We start from the raw sequence: 19,836 nt of genomic DNA, 5'->3' as shown, positions 1-19,836 counted from the left end.
GCTGAAGGCGGCGCTAAACCGCTGAGCCACCCGGGCTGCCCCTCTTTTTTTTTTTTTTTTTTTTTTTAAGATTTTATTTATTTGTTCATGAGAGACACACACACACACAGAGAGGCAGAGACACAGGCAGAGGGAGAAGCAGTATCCATGCAAGGAGCCTGATGTGGGACTGGATCCCAGGGCTCCAGGATCATGCCCTGGGCGGAAGGCAGGCACTCAACTGCTGAGCCACCTAGGCATCCCACTTATCTGCATTTCTTTTTGATATACTTGAAAGTTGTCTTACTCTTGTTTTGGGTTTGTACCATAAATAAGTCTGTCCCAGTCCCTCAACTCGAGTCCAGAGCACCCTAAACCCTCCTCTTTGAAGATAAGCTGCTTTTATGATCTTCTCACTTTAGAATCTAGATTCTAAATTCTACACCCTTGTAGTTCTCTTGGCATTTTCCAGCTGGCCCGTGAACAGTATAATAGTATTTATGTACACATGATCTATATGTAGTAGGATAATGTCTATTTTTTTCTTGGCAGAAGTTAAGAAAAACACCAAAAGACATTTCATCCAAAGTGAAATAATATTTTCCATTAATTCCAGTAAAACTTGATTTGTAAAAGCATAAGTAGGAGGAATTGGAACAAGAAATTAATTATTTGTGGTTTTGCTGAAATGGTTCATAGTTTTAAAATTTTGAAATTTTCTACTTTTAAAGGATTTAAGCATTAGTAGCTGGGTTGCGGAGCTGAAGGGATACGGGGAGAGGTAGAGCTGGATAGGTAGAAATTGCTTATCTTGGGTGATTAGGGTTTCAATCATCTTCTGCCTGATGGCTCTAACATACCCTTGGGTATTAAGGACATGGCACAGTGAGGTAGGGAAGGCATTAGGAGGCAGGAAGCAGGTGGAAAAAGGCAAATTAGGAGGCCTTGGTCAGCAGCTGCAGGAGGGAGAGGCCAGCGTAAAGGGCACAGAGTCTAGGGAGGGTGTCTGGGTCCCACGTGTACTGGGGGCCCGATCTCTGCACTTCGAGGCCACTCAGCCCCACTAGGGCCTCTGTGAGGGTCAGTTCCTCTTCCCCAAGGGAGGAGAGCAGGTCAGGCTGCAGGGGGAAAACACCCTCTTTATCCTGTAGGAAACTGTGTTCCATTGTGCTCTCCACCTGCAAGGAACCAAAATAGCATGAAAAGAAAGAACTGGAAACCTGTCTTCCTTTCTCTTAACTCATAAAAACCATGGAGAGGGCTACCTTTCTCTTATTATAACTCCCTTCCTTGCATTACAACTCCTTGTGAGCCTTTTAACAATCCTGTATGGTGGGCAGCACTTTTCTTTTTAGCCTTATTTTACAGAGGAGTGAATTGAGACAGATTCAGAGACATGAAGAAGTTTTCTCACATCACTTGGCTGTGGATAAGCAAAGCCAGGGCTTTCTGTCTTCTCAAGCTGAAAAACCCAGATAACTGCCCAGAAATTCACTCTTCTGGTTGCGAAATAGCAAACAAGGGAGAGCATGGAGAAAAGTGGGCAGTGGGCATGAGCCCCTGCCCTATGACAGAGGCCCTCCAGGACAGTCTTTCATTAGGCTAAGTCTCTCTTTCCATTGGTTCTAGCTGACTCCCTCCCAAACTCTCCCCAGCACCTGTTCTTTTTTCTCACCAGCTTTAGCTGCACGGATAGGATCTTTTTCTCCATCGATTTTATCAGTAGCTTCTGTTGGGCTTCACTTAGCTCTGGAGGAAAAAAAAATCAGAGAAATAAATGTGTGGTGCTGGTACAAAGGGGACTCCAGACTCCAGAGTGGTACACTTCAGAATTTCAGCGTTAATTAATCCACACATTTATTCAAGGTTGAATGCTGCTCAATGCAAGGCACCTTTGCTGGGGGTATCAGGCAAGAAAGCATACCTCTTCACTCAGAGAACTTGCAGGCTAGTGGAGAAGACAAAGCCATGTGCAGGGACAATATAGGGTTTTAAGGGAGTGATAGCTGAAGAGTCTACTTTGGTCTTGACATTTGATGTTTTTTAAGGGGACAAATATTGCAGCTTACTCCTAAAGGACCCGAGAGTTTTTCTAAGTGGGGCAATGTTTCATGCAGAAGGAAGAAGAGAATTCAGGGTAGGATAGAAGGTGTTACTCTCTGAAATTAAAGCTAGCAAATTTCTATAAAAGAGATATGAGTTTAGCTATATGTAGAAATTTTAAATACGTAGCTGGTAAAACTAAGCTTACTTCCCAACTTCTATTAGCAAGACTAGGCCACTTTCTCAGATGATCCAAGGTGCCCAGATGAATCCTTAGAAAGGTAAATAATTTTTAAATTTATTTTATTTTATTTTATTTTATTTTATTTTATTTTATTTATTAAGGCAATCTGTATTCCCAACATGGGGCTCTAACTCATGACCCCCAAGATCAAGAGTCACATGCTCTACCAGCTGAGCCAGCCAGGCAACCCTATAACCAATTTCTTTAAATGTAGATGTAAACTACTTTGTGGTATAATTTGCTTGGCATTCATTCATTCATTCATTCATTCATTCATATATCTGAGAATTCACCTAGGGATTCATTCCTATCACCGAAAAGGTATATAAATGAAGACCTTATTCTCTATTTACCTGTTAGGGCTCCAAGGAAATAGAGGATGCCACCCATAGCCTCCTTTGATACCAAGACATCTTTTGGTAGTGCCTCCAGGGTCACTTCATGTCCTTTGTCTAGAGCCCCTTCAAGCTGTGGGAAAAGGTGGGTGACTATTTAAGATAACACAGGTAAGAGGCCCAGCACAGTGTTTGGCACGTCACAGTCCCTTGAGATGTGTTAACCATCTCTCATGTTCGTTCGTTCGTTCTCTCTCTCTCTCTCTCTCTCTCTCTTTCTTTCTTTCTTTTTTAAAGATTTAATTTATTCATGAAAGGCACAGAGGAAGGCAGAGACATAGGCAGAGGGAGAAGCAGGCTCCCTGAGGGGAGCCTGATGTAGCACTCGATCCCAGGATCCCGGGATCATGGCCTGAGCCAAAGGCAGATGCTCAATCACTGAGCCACCCAGGTGCCCCTCATGTCCCTGTTTCTTATTTCAAGGTATCAAGTCCTGAAAAGTACCAGACTCCTAGATTTCTTGGTCCTTGAGCCTTGAGCTCTGGGAAGGAAAGGTTCCTTCCCATCCCCTTTCCAAGAAAGGGCCCCGCTGGCCTGCTGCCTACCCTCTGTCTGTCGGCAAGGAGCACATGCTTTCAGGGAATCTGCACTGTTTGCTCTTTTCCAGGGGCACGAGGGGAGCAGTGGCAGCCAGGCAGGCTGGGGGTACTTGGCCAGCCTCTAGGAAGACATCCACTATCAATTCTCCAGGCCCACTGACCACCTTCTGTCACATCAGATCCCCTGTGAGTTACAACACCCACACACGCTCCCACTGGCAATCTTCCTCTGGGAACTCACCGTGAGCTCCAAGTCTTGTAGCTCCTTTTTCTTCCCAAGAAGTTTACTGAGGGAGGTGAGCAGGGATCTTTGCCCTACACTGCTCAGCTTCTCCACTTCTTGGATCTCTCTTTGAACTTCTTCTTTTAGGGTTTTGAAGTTTTCATGTTCCTCCCCTATTGAGATAATAAATATGGTAGACAAAGTGCCCTCCATTTGGCAGCCTTCCCACCCAGCCCCCTTAGGGCCCTGTGCTCTGCTCCCCGCCTGAGCCTGGCCTCTCTTCTTGACCAGGGAACATGATTATGAAGTTTACACGAGCCCTGACTTGAGGTGTTGTTGGGGATGATCTGGGGCAAGGAGGTGGACCAGGACCCATATTATTATCTAAGCGAGCATTGATTCTCCCTAGGCTCCAAAGCTCTATCACGTGTCAGTAGACAATTGACTTCCCTTCCTCTAAGACTCCACATAAAGTTGAAAAGGAAAGTCTATTTCCCCTTCTTATGAGCTATTCGACAAAGAACGACTTTGGCGACTGAGTGAAGGCTAGGATGGGTGGGTCTTTATCTGGGGATGTGTGTGGATCAGGGGTAATTTGAATCTTGGCCTGACCCTCTAGTGGCCTGGCATCCGAAGAATATGTCCAGGAGAGTAACTTCCTGGGAGTGGCTCCAATCGCCACTGAGATTCAAGTGCTGGGACTCAGCACTTGTCTTTCATTCCCTCCACCCCACTGCCTTCCTGCCAAAGTCTTGGGAGAAATTAAAAAAATTCCTTACCAGCATCAGATGCCAGGATAACTGAGGGGAGAAAAGAAAAGACAAGAATGTACTCCAAAACAGTAGCCATACCACATACCAGGGGATGAAACATTAATGGGGTTTAGGAAATATATCTTGTCTCCTGGGATATCTCAGCCATCTTAAGGCTATACTTGCTGCTCCATTCATGGGAGGCAGAAATGGGGTGAGAGAGAAGCTAATGTGATGTGAAATAGGGATCCTGGATTGATTGAGTTGGCATCACTGTGAGTCAGTGACTCATCCTTCCTGGAACCTGGGCAGCAGAACAACAGATGTGCGTGGGACAGGTTATAGCTAAGGAGGCCCTCGAGGACAGAGGTCTGAGGCATCAGAGACCACCTGGGTACCTTGTCCAAAGAGATCCCCCATCCACCACTTTTCCCTAAGCTATTGGAATTTCTGCCATATTTTGGGGACAGTTGTTTGCTGAGACCTGCTCTGCCATGTTCCCTGTCAGTCTTTCTGAGAAGAGAAGAAAAAGATTGTGGAGTTTTAAAATTCTACGTCAAGGTGTGCCTGGGTGGCTCAGGCAGTTAAATCAACTCTTGGTTTTAATCACAATCTCAGGGTCGCAGGATGGAGCTCTGTGTTGGGCTCTGCGCTCAGCTCAGAGAATGGTTGAGATTCTCTCTCCCCCTCCCTGCCCCTCTCACTTGTGCTCTCTCTAAAATAAATACATCTTTTAAAAAAAGAAAGAAACGAGAGGAAACACTTACAGGTGAATTTCTCCTCTGGCTTTTCTGAAGACAGAAACAATGCACACATGTCAGCATAAAACCTATTTGTACCTTTTTATCTAGAGCGGATGTCAAGGCAGCTTTATCAGTGATCATTATAAAAACACACGGAGATTATGTTAGCTCCCCCCCCCCCCCCGCATTTGGGAACACACAATATCTCTGAGTCTTATTTCTGCTTCTGATGGTGCCCTCCGGTCTCTTTATCTTTCTTTGTCTCTCTAGGGCAGTATTTATGTGCTTCTGTCTTTCCTAAAGAGGATAGATATTAAGGATAGATATCTTTATAAAGGGACTTGTAAAAGAAAATGAGGGGCTTCTTGAGGGATTATGATATATGCTATTAGAGGGTGCAGGATTTTAGCAGATAATGTCAGGGCTGGGCAAAAGATAGGGTAGGCAATGTCACTTACCTTCGGGAGGGAAGGTTTGCATGTTATCATTGCAGATATGTGGAATATCTGTAAGGGCAAGAGAGGGGAGAGCAGGAGGACACTTAACAGCTGCCCATCTTTCCTTCTTTATTCCCAAGTTCATGGACTCTGCTAAGGATTAGGTCTCTGTCCCCAAATGCCTCAGCCAATCCCCTGCTCTACCTCTGTTGCTCTGTAAATCCTTTCCTATGACCACACTATTTTCTGCCTTGCATCCTGGTGCTAGTATCTGTGTTTATTTCCTCCACTGGCCACAGACTTCCTGAGAGCAAGGCTGTGCTTGCTCATCTCTCTGCCTCCTGCCCCCAGCTAGCACCCAGGAGGTGCTCAGAACCCAGGGTGTTCCTTCCCTCCCTCTCCAGAGCCACTCCTGCACTTCTGCGCCTGGCAGTCGGGCCATGTACAGTATATTCCTGCGCTCATTCCCTGGCTTGCCACAAGAGGGGACCAGGACACCTTAGTACTAATGTGGGTAATGCTAATCTTGGGGGGAGAACATGCCAGTGTCTGCTCACCCCACTCTTCTTTGCCTTTGACCATGAGTTGTCTCACTCGAAAGGCCAGGATGCAGCCCTTGGGGATGGTTACGGCCTCTTTGTGGTCTATGGATCCCTAGGATCAGACAATGAGGATTTAGGAACCTGCAGAGATTGAGACATGGGGTTGGGGAGGGGCAGGCCTGAGTGCCTCTGGGGAGATGAGAAGTTGAAAACCCTTCATTTGTATCCATGAACGCCTTTCTACCCAGTCTGAACTTGGTGGCATGCACTTCAGAGCCCTTCTGCATCATCCCTCTAACGATTTGTATCTCTCTTCCTGGTTCAGACACAGGAAGGAACTGGGAAGACCTGCTCCATCACCTCCCTGTGCATCTCCATCCCACCTGAGAGTTTCCACAAGCTCTGTTCCTTCTTCCTCTTTGCCATCTCATCCATGCCCATCTCCTCCAGGAAGCCTTCCATGACTAACCCTCCTCTCAGTTCCAACTCACCTCTTGAATATTTATACAAACTAGATTTAGGTATGTAGAGCATTGCTTATTTACATCAAGTTTTCCGAGGCTGTGTTCTTGGGGCTTTCACCTGCATGTCTCCTCCATGAGACCGAGAACTTTCTGAGAGCAAGGACATCTCTCTGGTATACTAGGAGCACCATGAGGAATAATCCACGACTATGAGGTTTTCCCTTTCCTGACAGCTCCCTGTGGCACCTGACATGGGGATCTGCTCACACAGAGCACCCTGGACCAGATTGAGGATCTGTGTTTGGCCCAATTGGACCTGGATCTTGAAAAGCAGAAAGGAGTGTGTCCTTTCCAGGATCCTAGGTTGGCACTGATGAGGCAAAGTCAATGTGTTAATGCGGCCTTTGACGAGAGGCTAAATGTGTGTGTGAACCAAACCTGTAGCCCCAAAGGAGCGAAGAATGGGAGGGAGAAGCAGCCCTCCGCCTTGCCGGCTCGCTCCAGGGTGACTTCCTGCACGGTCTCCACCACCTCCATCACCACATACAGGTTTTCCCCTCGGTTTCTCATCTCCTTCAGGAATGGGTGCTCAGCCGACAGCTTCCTGTGGCAGGAGAAACATTAAGGTGCCACTTGCTTCTCTTCAGTCATTCCCGGGAGCTAGCCGGGTCGCCTTAGAGGAAGGGTGAGGACTCTGAGTCAGAGATGGAGGCTGAACCCCATCTCTCCCACTTACTAGCAGGGCAGCTACTCTGAGTCCAGGGAGCCTCATCTATATAATGAGGATAATGACACCTCTCTCCAGGGAGCCTGAGAGGAAAACTAGGAAATCATCTGGCACTGCTCCCGGTAGGGAACCCAGTGGACCCTGATGGAGCCCAATGGAGTCTGATTCCAGGACTCTGGGATCATGACCTGAGCCCAAGGCAGTGGTTTAACCGACTGAGCCACCCAGGTTCCCCTCCCCTCTCCCCCTCGTGAGATCAACACCAGTTCCTCCTCCCCACTTGCTTGCATACCGAAACAAGTCCTTTGATCTTGCCTCTCCCTCAAATTATCATTCTGTTTCTTTCCTTCCCTTCGTTGCTAAGTATCTCAAAAGATGAGCCCCTATACACTGTCTTTACTTTCTCCCTGTCCACTCCTAAATTCTGTATAATTTGGCTTCTATTTCCACTCCTCAACTGAAATCCCAAGGATCTTGCACCCACCAAATTCAAAGACTTTCCCTAACTCTGCACAACACTGACTCTGCTAGCCAAAGCCCCCCCGAGACTCAGTCTTCTCTTGGCTTCCAGTCCCACTGTGCCACTCTGCTTCTGCTCCTACCTTCAGGCTTCTAATTCACATCCATTCTGTCTGCATCTCTTGTGCTAGTTTCTTTGGTTCCTTAAAATTTTATGTTCTCTAAGATTCTATTCTCAGTTCTCTGCTGTCTGGATTTCTTTGAACATCCCCTCCCTGATACCCACTCCTATAGTTTTCCATATTTATATGGCCGACCACCCCATAGGGAACTTCACCTTGGCTTCTCTCCTGAGCTCTGGGCCCTCATTTCCAACTACCTTAAAATTTTTCTTTTAAAATGAGATATAGGGGCACCTGGGTGGCTCAGTTGGTTAAGCATCTGCCTTAGGCTCAGGTCATGATTCCAGGACCCTGGGATCAAGCCCCTCATCTGTCTCACTGCTCTGTGGGGAGCCTGCTTCTCCTTATCCCTCTGCCTGCTGCTCCCCCTGCTTGTGCTCTCTCTCTCTGTCAAATAAATAAATAACATTTAAAGAATATAAAATGAGATATAATTGGGGCACCTGGATGGCTCAGTCTGTTGAGCATCTGGCTCTTGGTTTTGCCTTAGGTCGTGATCTTGGGGTTGTGGGATCCGACCCCACGTTGGGTTCCAGGCTCAGCAGGGAGGTGGAGTTCTGCTTGGGATTCTCCCTCTCTCTCTCCCTCTGCCCCTCCACCTACTAACCCGCTCTATCTCTAAATAAACAAATGAATAAAATCTTAAAAAATAAAATAAAATGAGATATAATTGACATATAACATCATATTAGTTTTAGATGTACAACATATGCAATGCAGTGTTGTTAATTGTGGTCACTCAGCTAATGTCTCACTGCACCCCTGAACTCAAAATGTCCAAAAGGCATCCAGAGTCTTTCTTTTCTTTTTTTTTTTTTTCCAGAGTCTTTCTTTCCAAAAACGCTTCTAAAGTCTGTCTTCTTGTTTCTGTTAATGTCATCACTTGGGGCAAATCTCAGCATAATCTTTTTAACGTTCTCATATATTTAATGATTTATTTTAATAAAAGCTGTGTATACTTAAGGTGTATAACACTTTTTAAAGTTTATTTAGTTATTTATTTTTTAGTAATCTCTGTACCCAACATGGGGCTTGAACTTACAACCCCAAGATCAAGAGTCACATGCTCTTGCAACTGAGCCAGCCAGGTGCCCCACAGCATGTTTTGATCTAAGCTATCCATAGAGAAATGATTGCTATAGTTACACTAGTTAACATATCTAGCTTCTCACATAGTTACCATTTTGTGCATGTGTGGTGAGAGCACCTAAAATCTACTCTTTCAGCAAATTTCAGTGTACGGTATAGAATTATTGACTGTAGTCTTTACACTGTACATTGGATCTCCATCAGTGTCATCTCTGACCAATCTGGCCTGTGATCAGCTGCCAAGTCCAGTCTATTCTTTTTTTTTTTTTTTAAGATTTTATTTATTTATTCACAAGAGACAGAGGCAGAGACACAGACAGAGGAGGAGCAGGCTCCATGCAGGAAGCCTGATGTGGGACTTGATCCCGAGACTCCAGGATCACGCCAAAGACAGGCGCCAAACCGCTGAGCCACCCAGGGATCCCCAAGTCCAGTCTATTCTGTAACCCAGAGGTCCCCCAGCCCTGACAGCTTCTCCTTCTTTATTCTGACTGCTCTTCCCAGTTCACATCCTCATTTTTATCTCCAATGGACAGTGCAACAGTGTCTTGCCTGTCTGCCTGCTTCAAACCCCAGTCTCTCATCCTCTAGCTGCCATACTTCATCGTCTGGCCAGATTAATCATGACACACATCAAGGCATCATCAGGGTCCCCCTGAAGCCTACAGAATAGTTTCACATCCTTGACCAGGCACCTGGGCCTTCCGTCCACCTCCCACTTGCTCCACTCCTGCGTTTTCTGCTCCTGCACAACCAGATGTTCATGTTCCCTAGAGGTTTTGAGGTTTCACACCCATTTGCCTTTGTAATGTCCTTCTCTAAACCTGCACGTTCAATTTCTACTCATCTAGGCCTTGGCCTAGATCATGAGCTTCCTCCCCCGTGAAGTCCTTCTTCATTTCCCCAGCCAGAAGTCTTTTCTGGCCTGCCACAAAACTCAGGCAAAGTCTTCCTATGGTACTCCTTGCCTTGGATTATATAGTTACTGTTGTACATATCTTTTTTCACAACTCCTATATTGCAAGGTTCTTGGACAAAGATGTTTCAGTGTACCTGGGCACCTAGTGGGGTGTTTTACACTCCGTTGAGGATATATAAATGTTTACCGGGTGACTTGCCAAGATCCCAGCTCTTCCTTCCTGCCTCCCTTCTTTCAACCACTACTTAACTAATTAGGAATCAGTTCCCCTGGCAAGCCAAACATCTGAGGCACTCAGCATCAACATGGCATCTGCCACACCCCTTGTGCTTCTAGAATAGCATTCTTGAGGGCTACCTGGTGTATGGACAGGACCGGGCAGATGGCTTGATTTAGGGGAGCAGAAACTTCAGTAGGGAGCAGAAAAGACGCTTTCCATTTTATAGAGTCATAGTTTAGGAAGGAACTCTAGAGATTTTCTTGGAGCCCCATCATTTTTCAGGAAAGAAAACTGAGGTCCTGAGAGGAGAAGTGACTTTTCCAAGGTCACACAGCAAGTTAATGTCAATATGCTCATCCTCGTGTGTGTGTGTGTGTGTGTGTGTGTGTGTGTGTGTGTGTGTGTGTGAGAGAGAGAGAGAGAGAGAGAGAAAGAGAGAGAGAGAGCAGGGGGGTGGTAATAGAAGTGGTGGAAGGATGAGGGGAGTGGTTAGGGGATGGCCCAGATGCACATATGGGCCAGAATGGTCATCTTTAAGAGCTCCCTTGTACTGGCCCCATAGTCAGTGGTCACCACAGGAGTGAAGGTCAGTGTGAGGGCACTGCCTTTTAACTCGGGACCCAAGCACCCTTTCCATGCACCACCCACGCCATCCCGGTAGCCCCCCAGCCCTGGCCCTCTCACCTTTCCTGGTGCAAGGTCTCCAGAGCTTTAGGAGCCACACTGAGTGTCTGGACCTCCAGGGTACTGCTCCTGGACAGCCCTGCAGTCCCCGTCACCTTGACTGTCTTTGGCACATCCACTTCTCCCTCCACTCGGGCATCCAGCATGTTCTTAAAGCTAAAGTTCCCAGCGTCTGTTGGATCTGCAGGAGAGAGAAGATGAAAGGGCCTAGGCTGAGAGGCATCCCTCTTCCTCTGCCTCCTGGGAGAATGTTGGGCTACATGACACCAAACCACATCTGGGCAGAGGGAGCTTCGGGCTTCTCCTGGTAAGCCAACGCCTAGCCCCCATTGTTCAGTACCCAACACCATACTCAAACTGACCTGAGGGTGAGCTGCCAGGTTCAAGCACATCCAGGAGGGTGTAGTCAGTGCGGACATAGCGGGCACCCCAGAAGAGAGTGCTCTTCCTCTTCCTCAGCACCAGGCAGAAGGGATGGAAGCGCTTGAAGTCTATGAGGCTGTCAAGGGGTGTCAGGTCCCCTCGAGGGTTTAGTTGTCTGGCCAAGGCCCGGGTGACATTTTCAAATATGGTCATTTTCTCTGTGGAGGTGGGGGAAGATAGGAGGTAACAAGCTGAGAGACCAGGAGATGGTAAGACCCCAGCAGAGAGAGAGATCACCTGGCTCCCGGGGAGAGGGTGCCTTTAAAGAAGCCTAGACTCTAGGAATGTTGGAGTTGAAAGGAACCAAAGGAGTTCCTCCATTTATGATGAGGAAACAGCCCTGAGAGCTGAGACTACCTGCCCGGAAGTCACATGGCTGGTTAAAGAAGCTAAGGGCTTCTGTCAAGGGCTCTTTGCTTATCCCTCATTCATGTTCCTCATGGAGTTGGGGCCTGGCTGGAACATCTCATTAGTGATGGAAGTAAAGCTCCTCTCATACAACTATGCCCACCTTGTCTTCCCCAGAGAACTCTGATGGCTGAGACCTGGGGTGCCAAGGAGGGGGGCAGCCACCCCTGGTACTGAGGGCCTGAGGGGGCGGATGCGGTTCACCTGGCCCAGTTGCCCTTTCTTTGAGTGGGGGTCACTTCCCTGTACCCTGTGCTTCCCTTGTGCCCACCTCCTGCTCCTGGCTGTGAGTAGACCCACTTCCTTCCAGGTGCCATCCATATACCCAGGCGTTTCAATCTTTGCCTTTGCTCCCCCTGCTTGTACTACACTCCCTCCCAATCTAAAGAATCCCCATTCATCCTTTAAGATTCAATTTGGGTCACCTTTCTCATGACTTTCTTCTCGCTCCCCTACAGGCAGCTAGTCACTCTATCCTGTGTCCCCAAAGCACTTTATATGTGCCCTTCAGAAACACCTGCAACCTCATGTTGTTACGATCTGTTCACCTGACTCTCGCCTACTCGACTGTGGCCTCCCAGAGGGCAGGAAATGAGTCTTAGTCATCTCTGTAGTGTCAGCACCAAGCACAGTGCCTGGTGCAGGCCTGGAGCCTTTCAAATGTTGTGGAAAGAATGAATGAAGAAATGAATGAATGAATGTGGCCCTGGGAGATGTATATTGGGGCAAGAGGGTCCTGGAGATGTGGGTTCTGCAAGAGCCTGAACTTCATAGTCTCAGGTCCCTGTCTTTGAGGTTCAAGTCTAGGTGCTTTGGGTGGGTGGCCAGCTGGCACAGCCCTGGGTGGAAGAGGACACACCAGCTAGCCCAGAACTGCCTCACCACCCCCGTGGGCACCTCACAGAGTCAGAGAAGCAGGAGGCACAAACATAGGTGCACGGGGCCACCTGCCAACCGCATAGGTTCCAGTGTGTCTTTTTCACCCCTCATTCCTAGGTGGGCCAGGATGGGACAGGACAACCTCCAGGGGTTGGCCAGATGCCCCTGGGAAGGCACCAGAAGACTTCTGTCTCTTCCCTACCAGAGAGGTGCTCACAGGACCACTTCTCACATCTCTCTCCAAAGCCTATGAAGATACCTACATCCCCCCTTCCCGGGCTCTAAGGGACTCCTAGGCTCTCCTCTTCCCACCCATGTTCTTGTTCAGAACACCCCCCACCTCCCCTGATGTCATCAAGCACTTACCAGAGAGCAGTTCTAGGTCCTGTCCAGCAGCTGCACCTGGGACAAGAGCCCAGGACTCTGCAGATGAAGAGAGCTACTGGCCCTCACCAGGACGGGCTACAGCTTTATGCCTCTCTGGAGTCAAGGATGTAGGCTTCCAGGGACCCCGCCTGCCCTAGTGACCCCACCCCTCTCCTGCTCTACTTCCAGGAGAACAGCATCAACCTGTTCCACGTGCCCTGCCCCAGGCCCTGGGCCCTGGCCTCCTGAGGGCTGAGGGGGTGGGGAGCTGCCAAGCAGGTGCCAGTGTGGGTGGAGGGAGCCAGACCACAGAAAGGTGGCTACTGAAGGTTGATTTGATGGGCTGAGAGGAGAGGAAAGAGGGTACCTTTGGGAGAGGGGCAACAGAGAGGCAGTGGGAGTTGGGTGTGTGTGCGCGTGCACATTTGTGCACGTGTGATGAGGAAAGGCATCTCTGTTCTGTCATCATCATGGTCATCAGGAAGTATTTAGGATTCATGATGAGACCTTGTGGATGTGATAAGGGGATAAGAAATCTTGTGTGTCTACAGATTCCAGCAGAAAGCAGAGTGCCTGAAAAGTTGTCCTCCATCTTTCTGCAGGTCTGTTGTCTATCACTCTCTCCCTCCCTTTGTTTTAGCTACATACACATATCAATGGCACTGCTAACCACCTCTGTCTGTGTAGGCAGAGATGGAGAGAGACCAAGTGGTTTTCTGTTGTTTTGTGTTCATTGTGTAGGCTCCTCTTGGAGTGTTGTACCCACACATACTAGCACAAACATAGGCAGAGGCAGAGCAGAGTTAGTGGCAAGGCTAAGGGACATCTGTCTTGGGAGTTGTTCTAAAGTTCATGCCTGATAGGAATTTTATTTTATTTTTAAAAATATTTTATTTATTTATTTGACAGAGAGAGAGCACACACAAGCACAAAGAGAGAAGCAGCCTCCTTGTTGAGGGAGTGAGCTCCATGCAGGGCTTTATCCAAGGACCCTGAGATCATGACCAGAGCTGAAGGCAAATACCCAACCCACTGAGCCACCCGGGTGCCCCCATAGGAATTTTATTTTATTTTATTTATTTTTTATTATTTTTATTTTTTTTAAAGATTTTATTTATTCATGAGACACACACACACAGAGAGGGAGAGAGAGAGAGAGAGAGAAAGAGAGAGAGGGAGAGAGAGGCAGAGACAGAAGCAGACTCCATGCAGTGAGCCTGATGTGGGATTCGATCCCAGGTCTCCAGGATCAGGCCCTGGGCTGAAGGCAGCGCTAAACTGCTGAGCGCTAAACAGGCTGCCCCCACATAAGAATTTTAAAGGGCATTTTACACACATGGTTGGGTTTCTAGATGACAAATCAAGACATTTCCAAGTAAGACTCCTATAGTGTTGGGATATGTGTCTATGTCTGTATGCATATATAACCTGAATACAACTGAACCTGGATTCATGTTCTAACTTTGGGGCTCTCCTCGGTTCCACTCATTAAAAAGGAAAAGCTGCCTTGAAAACCATGAAAAGGGGCATTTGGGTGGCTCTGTTGGTTAAGGGTCTGACTCTCGATTTAAGCTGGGTTCGTGATCTTACGGTGGTGAGATGGAGCCTGGCATTGGGCTTTGAGGTGGGCGGAGAGCCTGCCTAGGATTCTCCCCTTCTGTCTCCCCCTGCCCTCCCCTCCCCTTTCCCCCATTGAGCTCTCATTCTTTCTCTCTCTCTCTTTCTAAAAAAAAGAAAAGAGAAAGTCATGAGATAAAGAGAAGTTAGGTCTTTACTGGAAGGTTATTTTTATTTTTATTTTTATTTTTATTCATGAGAGACACACAGAGAGAGAGCCAAAGACACAGACAGAGGGAGAAGCAGGCTCCATGCTCCAAGCAGGCAGGGAGCCTGATGTGGTGGGACTTGATCTGAGGACCCCAGGATCACACCCTGAGCCAAAGGCAGATGCTCAACCACTGAACCACCCAGGCATCCCCCCTACTGGAAGTTTTCTTGAGGGGCTGGTGGTGAATACCAAGAGCAGACCACACCATGCTTGGCAAAACTCCCTAAAACCCGAATTATACCTCTGTCCCCAAAGTGTCATTCAATATGACATGCTCCCAAATCTCTCTTCTCTGTATCATAAAATAAAACCTCTGGGTCTCTGGTCCCTGCCCTCTATCTTTGGGCTTACCTTCCTTCCTATACCCTAGCCCCTTCTTGTGTGGCTATCTAGCATTCCTCCTTCAATGGCTCCCACCACCAAGGGCTTGGATGTGTAGGAAAGCTGTCATTAGTCATTTGATCCCGTCACATGGGCGCACATATGCAGAAATAGGTGTATGTGCTATATTCATTCCCTCTCTACCAGTTTCCCATCTCTTCCCTTCTGTATCTCTTAATCAGTGTGTTGATGTGATGCCACTGTAATCAGCACATTGTCCTGGGCTGTGCAGTCTCTCATCTTTAATCAGCTCTGGAGAAGGTGGCCCCACTCCCCACCCTCTCACTGGCCCACCATTGCCCCTGTGAGACTTTTGGGAGTTTCCCACTGGTGTCTACCCTCTTTCCACTGGCTGCAGGTTGAAGTTTTCTGTCCAGGTCATCCTTCAAAGATCTGGAGAACAGTGATTTTGAGAAGTCACATGTGTATCTGCTCTCTCTGAGAATCTCAAGAGTCCATGTCACCAGCTTTCTTTCCTCTGACCTGGATGTCTTGCTCCTTTCATATCTCTCGCCCTCCTTCATTTGCTCTGGACCCAACCAGGCCTGTCCTCGTTCTCCTTATGCCACCCGCCATCCCACCTCTGTCCCATCGCACCATTCTCCAAACTGCCTAATGGTGTTCTGAGAAGGCGGCTTTGAGGTTATAAGGCAAAGAAGAAGTAAGGGCTTGTGGGCGCCAGGCAAGTTGAAGATCTTTTGCTTTTGTTGGGCTTATCCAAGTGCTGTTCCTCCCACCTATCCAGGATACCCTATCCTTTTTTTACTTCTCCAGCCCCCCTTCCCTGTAGTCTTACGGATAGGCTGCAGAATCCTCCCCCCGCCCTTTTTTTTTAAAGATTTTATTTATTTATTCATGAGAGAGAGAGAGAGAGGCAGAGACACAGGTAGAGGGAGAAGCAGGCTCCTAGCAGGGAGCCTGATGCAGGACTCCATCCCTGGACCCTGGGATCACGCCCTAAGCTGAAGGCAGGTGCTCAACCACTGAGCCACCCAGGTGTCCCTGCAGAATCCCTTTAGAGTACAGAGGCTCCTTCTCCTTAGAGTCTTGGTTTATCATCAGGGGAATCTGGGATATAATTTAAATTGTGCTGCAAGAGAATTAATTTAGACTAATTCGTAAGAGCTGTTAGGTCAATTAAAAGTGACTTACTGAAAACAGGAGGCGGGGTGGTGCTTGGTGATGGTGTAGGTGGCAGGCTCTGCTCTCTATCTCCCTCTGGTGGTCACTCGGGGGAGGTAATGGCCATGATCACCTCTAATGTGGGCACCAAACTAGAGATTCCTGTGTAGTTGCTGGAAAATGGGGCTCAGGGAAGGGAGCTGACCTAGGGGAAGAAGCCACCTGTTCTCTGGGAACCTGAATATCTCTCTGCCCCATAGAGTGCACTGCAGATGCAGACATTGGGACGGGCTGTTATTTCCTTACCCATTTTTCCTTTTATTTTTATTATTTTTTTTGAAAGATTTTATTTATTTATTCATGAGAGATACACAGAGAGAGAGGCAGAGACACAGGCAGAGGGAGAAGCAGGCCCCATGCAGGGAACCTGACATGGGACTCGATTCTGGGTCTCCAGGATCACACCCTGGGCTGAAGGCAGCACTAAACTGCTGAGCCACCCGGGCTGCCCCCCACCTTTTTTTTAGATTTTATTTATTTATTAATGAGACACACACACACACACAGAGAAGCAGAGACACAGGCAGAGACACAGGCAGAGGGAGAAGCAGGCTCCATGCCCGGAGCCTTTATTATTTTTTATTTTCTCCCTAGGAAGTGGCCAAAGAGGACAGAGAGGGGCTAGGCAGTGGAGTTCAGAGGGTGGAAGGTACTGATCCTGGCAAGAATGGGAAGCAGCTAGCACAGACATAATGCCAGATCTTCTCTGAGCAAAAAGAGGTGAGCTGGCTACGGCGGAAGACAGGCTGGAATGGAGGCGTGACTGTCTGGTAGAGGGGCAGGAAGAGCCTGCCCCAGGGGCCTTGCATTTTATATTTCCTATGAGAGGTTGGAAGTTTTGGAGTGCAGGTTGTAGACTGTGAACTATAGTTCTATACATTCTTCTTTCTGAGCAAAGTTAAACTTCCAGAATCCTTTCTTATCCCTAAAATACCTTGGGGTCTGTTCCCAAATTCCCATGTTAGCTTTGGAGCCCAAGACAACTCCAAAGTCCTGGCTGAGTAGACACAGTTCAAGGTCTTGTGATACTTGTTCAACTCGCAGTTTGTGCTGAAGAACTAAAGAAGTGTGTCAAACTTCAAGGTGTCAGTCCCCGCTGCCCACAGCCCTTCACTGCCAATCTCTTGACCCGTGCATCCAGAGATGCCTCCTCTGTCAGTTGATCCCCCTCAGGACCCTAGCTCTTCCTGAGCCTGTGAAATGCAGCTATAATGGGTGTTGGAGCTCTGTCCACTTCATGGTTTGTTTGTTTGTTTAATGATTTTATTTATTTATTCATGAGAGACACAGAGAGAGAGAGGCAGAGACATAGGCAGATGGAGAAGCAGGCTCCATGCAGGGAGCCCAAAGTGGGATTTGATCCTGGGACCATGGGACCATGCCCTGAGCTGAAGGCAGACGCTCAACCACTGAGCCACCCAGGCGCCCCTGTCCACTTCATAGTTGATGAAAGAGAAGCTTTCCTCCTCAGCTGTGATTGATAGGCCCCTCCTGATGGGACAGAGCCCCTAGACCCTTATAAAAGATACCAGGTCCCAGGTGCCTGGGTGGCTCAGTTGGTTAAGTTATCTGCCTTCTGCTCAGGTCATAAGCTCAGGGTCCTGGGATTGAACCCTGCATTGGAGCTCCTTGCTCCGTGGGGAGCTTGCTTCTCCCTCTCCCTCTGCTGCTCACCCTGCTTGTATGCTCTCTCTGTCAAATAAATAAATCTTAAAAAAAAAAACCATAATGCTGGGCCCCAGATGGACGCTTGAAAGTTTGCCTCCAAGAGAACTTGGAACCTAAGTGCCTCCCCATTTCATTGGCAACCCTGGGTCTATGCAAAGGCCCCTTCTGCTTTCCCTAGTCCTGGTCAAGGAAAGCCAGGTGTTCTTGGCCAGCACCTGAAGGATGGAAGGGGTGGCACAGAGGGCAGGGTGGTGACAGGGCATTGTGCTCCCTGGTATAGAGGGGTCCATCCCCTGGTATGGCAAGGCTGCAGAGGCCTGCCAGGGCCTGTGTCACTTTTAGCTCCGACCTGAAAGTCCCTGAGCAGCTTGAAGTGAAGACAGAAGAGGCCTACCTCCCCCTCGATGAAATTCTAGTCCAAGGAGGTCTCCATCTGCACAACAGAGAATAAATATCATGAGATATTTGCATTTGGGGAACTGCCAGCTTCAGGGGTATTCTGCAGCAAAATTTAAAATTTCAGCACCCCTGCCACCACCCCTCTGCTCATTAGTGTCAGAGTTGAGCAGAAATGGGCACAGGTTAAGTGTCTGGAAATCTGAATTTTATAGAGCTCTGTTGGATCCTGCAGTGTGGCTCTGGAGAAGTACCTTCCTCTCTCTGGGCCAGAAAAGTCATCTGAGGGGGTGGAGCTGCATGAGCTTTTGCATCCCTTCTAGTGCTCAAACTCCATTTTACCCTAGTTGTCATTCCCCACACCTGTCCTGCGACCCCCAGGCCCCTCACCGACTCCATCAGGAAGGAACTCTTTCTGCGTGGACACAGCCAGCAGCTGCTGGTGCTCCTTGCTCAGCTCTGAAGAGGGTAAAGGAGAGGAGTTGGTGTGAGAGATGCAGCCACATTACAATCTCCTGCCCGCCAGGAGAGGGAGAGAGAACATGCTCCTGTGTGTGTGTGTGTGTGTGTGTGTGTGTGTGTGTGTGTGTGTGTGTGTGTGTAGAGGCTAGGTGGGCTTGCTGCCTTTTCCCTGCGGAAAGAGACGACAGAGTTTGGACCCTAATTCACTCTGCTTGTAGTTTGGTGCCAGAGGGCGTGCAACCTGTGAAGGCACACAGGACTCCATGCTTGGTTTAATGCTCTGCTGTTTCCACCTGGAAAAATAATTCTTAAAAGTTTTAAGAACTCCTGTAGTTTTCATTTTGCACTGAGACCATACGTTATGTCGCAGGTCTGGCTCGGTACCATTGGGTCTAAGCCAGGACACCCGCCAGTCACATCAGCCCCGCCCTCTACCAGAGCATCTCCACCCCCGCCCCGGATCTCGTCTGTCACCCCACCCCCGGCCTAAGAGAGCCAGCTCGGCCCGGCCCGGCCCGGCCCACCGCGTCCCCGTCCTCCCGCAGCATCCCCGGCTTCGCTCGGCGGCTGCGCTTCCCGGGTCGGGCGGCTCAGCGCCAGGCGCTTCCCCTCCACCGCGGCCCGCAGCTCCTGAAACTCCGTGCGCTCCCGGCTCAGGCCCGGATTGAGCTTTGGGTTCAGGACAGTGGTGACCAGGATCCTACCCCGCTTCACCCGCCTTGACACGACTTTATTCAGAGGGTCCCCCATCCCCTGGCGTAGAGGCCCCCTTCTGGGCCGTGGTGTCCTGTACCCTCCCTCAGATACCCCTCCCCAAGGGGAAGATGATCAGGGCAGGTTCTGCTCCTTACAGTAGTTTCCAGTGGGCACTGAGGATCCTGCAGGGGGCAAAGGGACACACCCCTTTGACATAGGCAGATGGAGAAGCAGGCTCCATGCAGGGAGACAGAGCCCCTAGACCCTTATAAAAGATACCAGGTCCCTGAGTGGGACACCCTGAGTGGCGGCGATAGAGGAGCAGGAGAGCCCCACGGGGACCGGGAGGGAAAGCTCAGCTGAGACTCCCCGAAACCTGGATGAGCCATTGGACCTTTCCAATGCAATCTAACCTGCCTCACAGGAGTCAAATTGAGACAATAGACAGAAATGTCCTCAGAAAGAGAAGAGGGGGGCAGCCCCGGTGGCGCAGCGGTTTAGCGCCG

General features: G+C 48.8%; 1 protein-coding gene across 1 annotated transcript; it reads right to left on the bottom strand.

The window, feature by feature from the left end:
* Window positions 1–464: 464 nt before the first annotated feature.
* GSDMA (gasdermin A) lies at window positions 465–12,851 on the bottom strand. The gene is made up of 12 exons (XM_041726309.1): window positions 12,718–12,851; window positions 11,004–11,222; window positions 10,642–10,822; window positions 6,800–6,965; window positions 5,913–6,009; window positions 5,377–5,424; window positions 4,943–4,966; window positions 4,203–4,223; window positions 3,442–3,596; window positions 2,620–2,734; window positions 1,655–1,728; window positions 465–1,157 (listed from the first exon to the last, which is right to left on the bottom strand). Exons 2-12 carry the CDS (start codon window positions 11,215–11,217, stop codon window positions 915–917), a joined length of 1,338 nt encoding a protein of 445 aa, XP_041582243.1. The 5' UTR covers window positions 11,218–11,222; window positions 12,718–12,851; the 3' UTR covers window positions 465–914.
* Window positions 12,852–19,836: the final 6,985 nt, after the last annotated feature.

Source organism: Vulpes lagopus, chromosome 12 (genome assembly GCF_018345385.1).
Source record: "Vulpes lagopus strain Blue_001 chromosome 12, ASM1834538v1, whole genome shotgun sequence".
Taxonomy (NCBI): domain Eukaryota; kingdom Metazoa; phylum Chordata; class Mammalia; order Carnivora; family Canidae; genus Vulpes; species Vulpes lagopus.
The sequence above is the reverse complement of the archived record's forward strand: the minus strand, read 5'-3'. Positions and strand labels throughout refer to the sequence as shown.

What these genes read in the sequence shown, in the direction of transcription:
- GSDMA (XM_041726309.1), bottom strand. Translation starts at nt 11,217, where the DNA reads ATGACCATATTTGAAAATGTCACCCGGGCCTTGGCCAGACAACTAAAC. An exon ending in ACCTGGCAGCTCACCCTCAG is followed by an intron (nt 10,823 to 11,003) that starts GTCAGTTTGAGT and finishes TCTCTCCTGCAG; the next exon opens with ATCCAACAGACGCTGGGAAC. An exon ending in GAGACCTTGCACCAGGAAAG is followed by an intron (nt 6,966 to 10,641) that starts GTGAGAGGGCCA and finishes CTCCTGCCACAG; the next exon opens with GAAGCTGTCGGCTGAGCACC.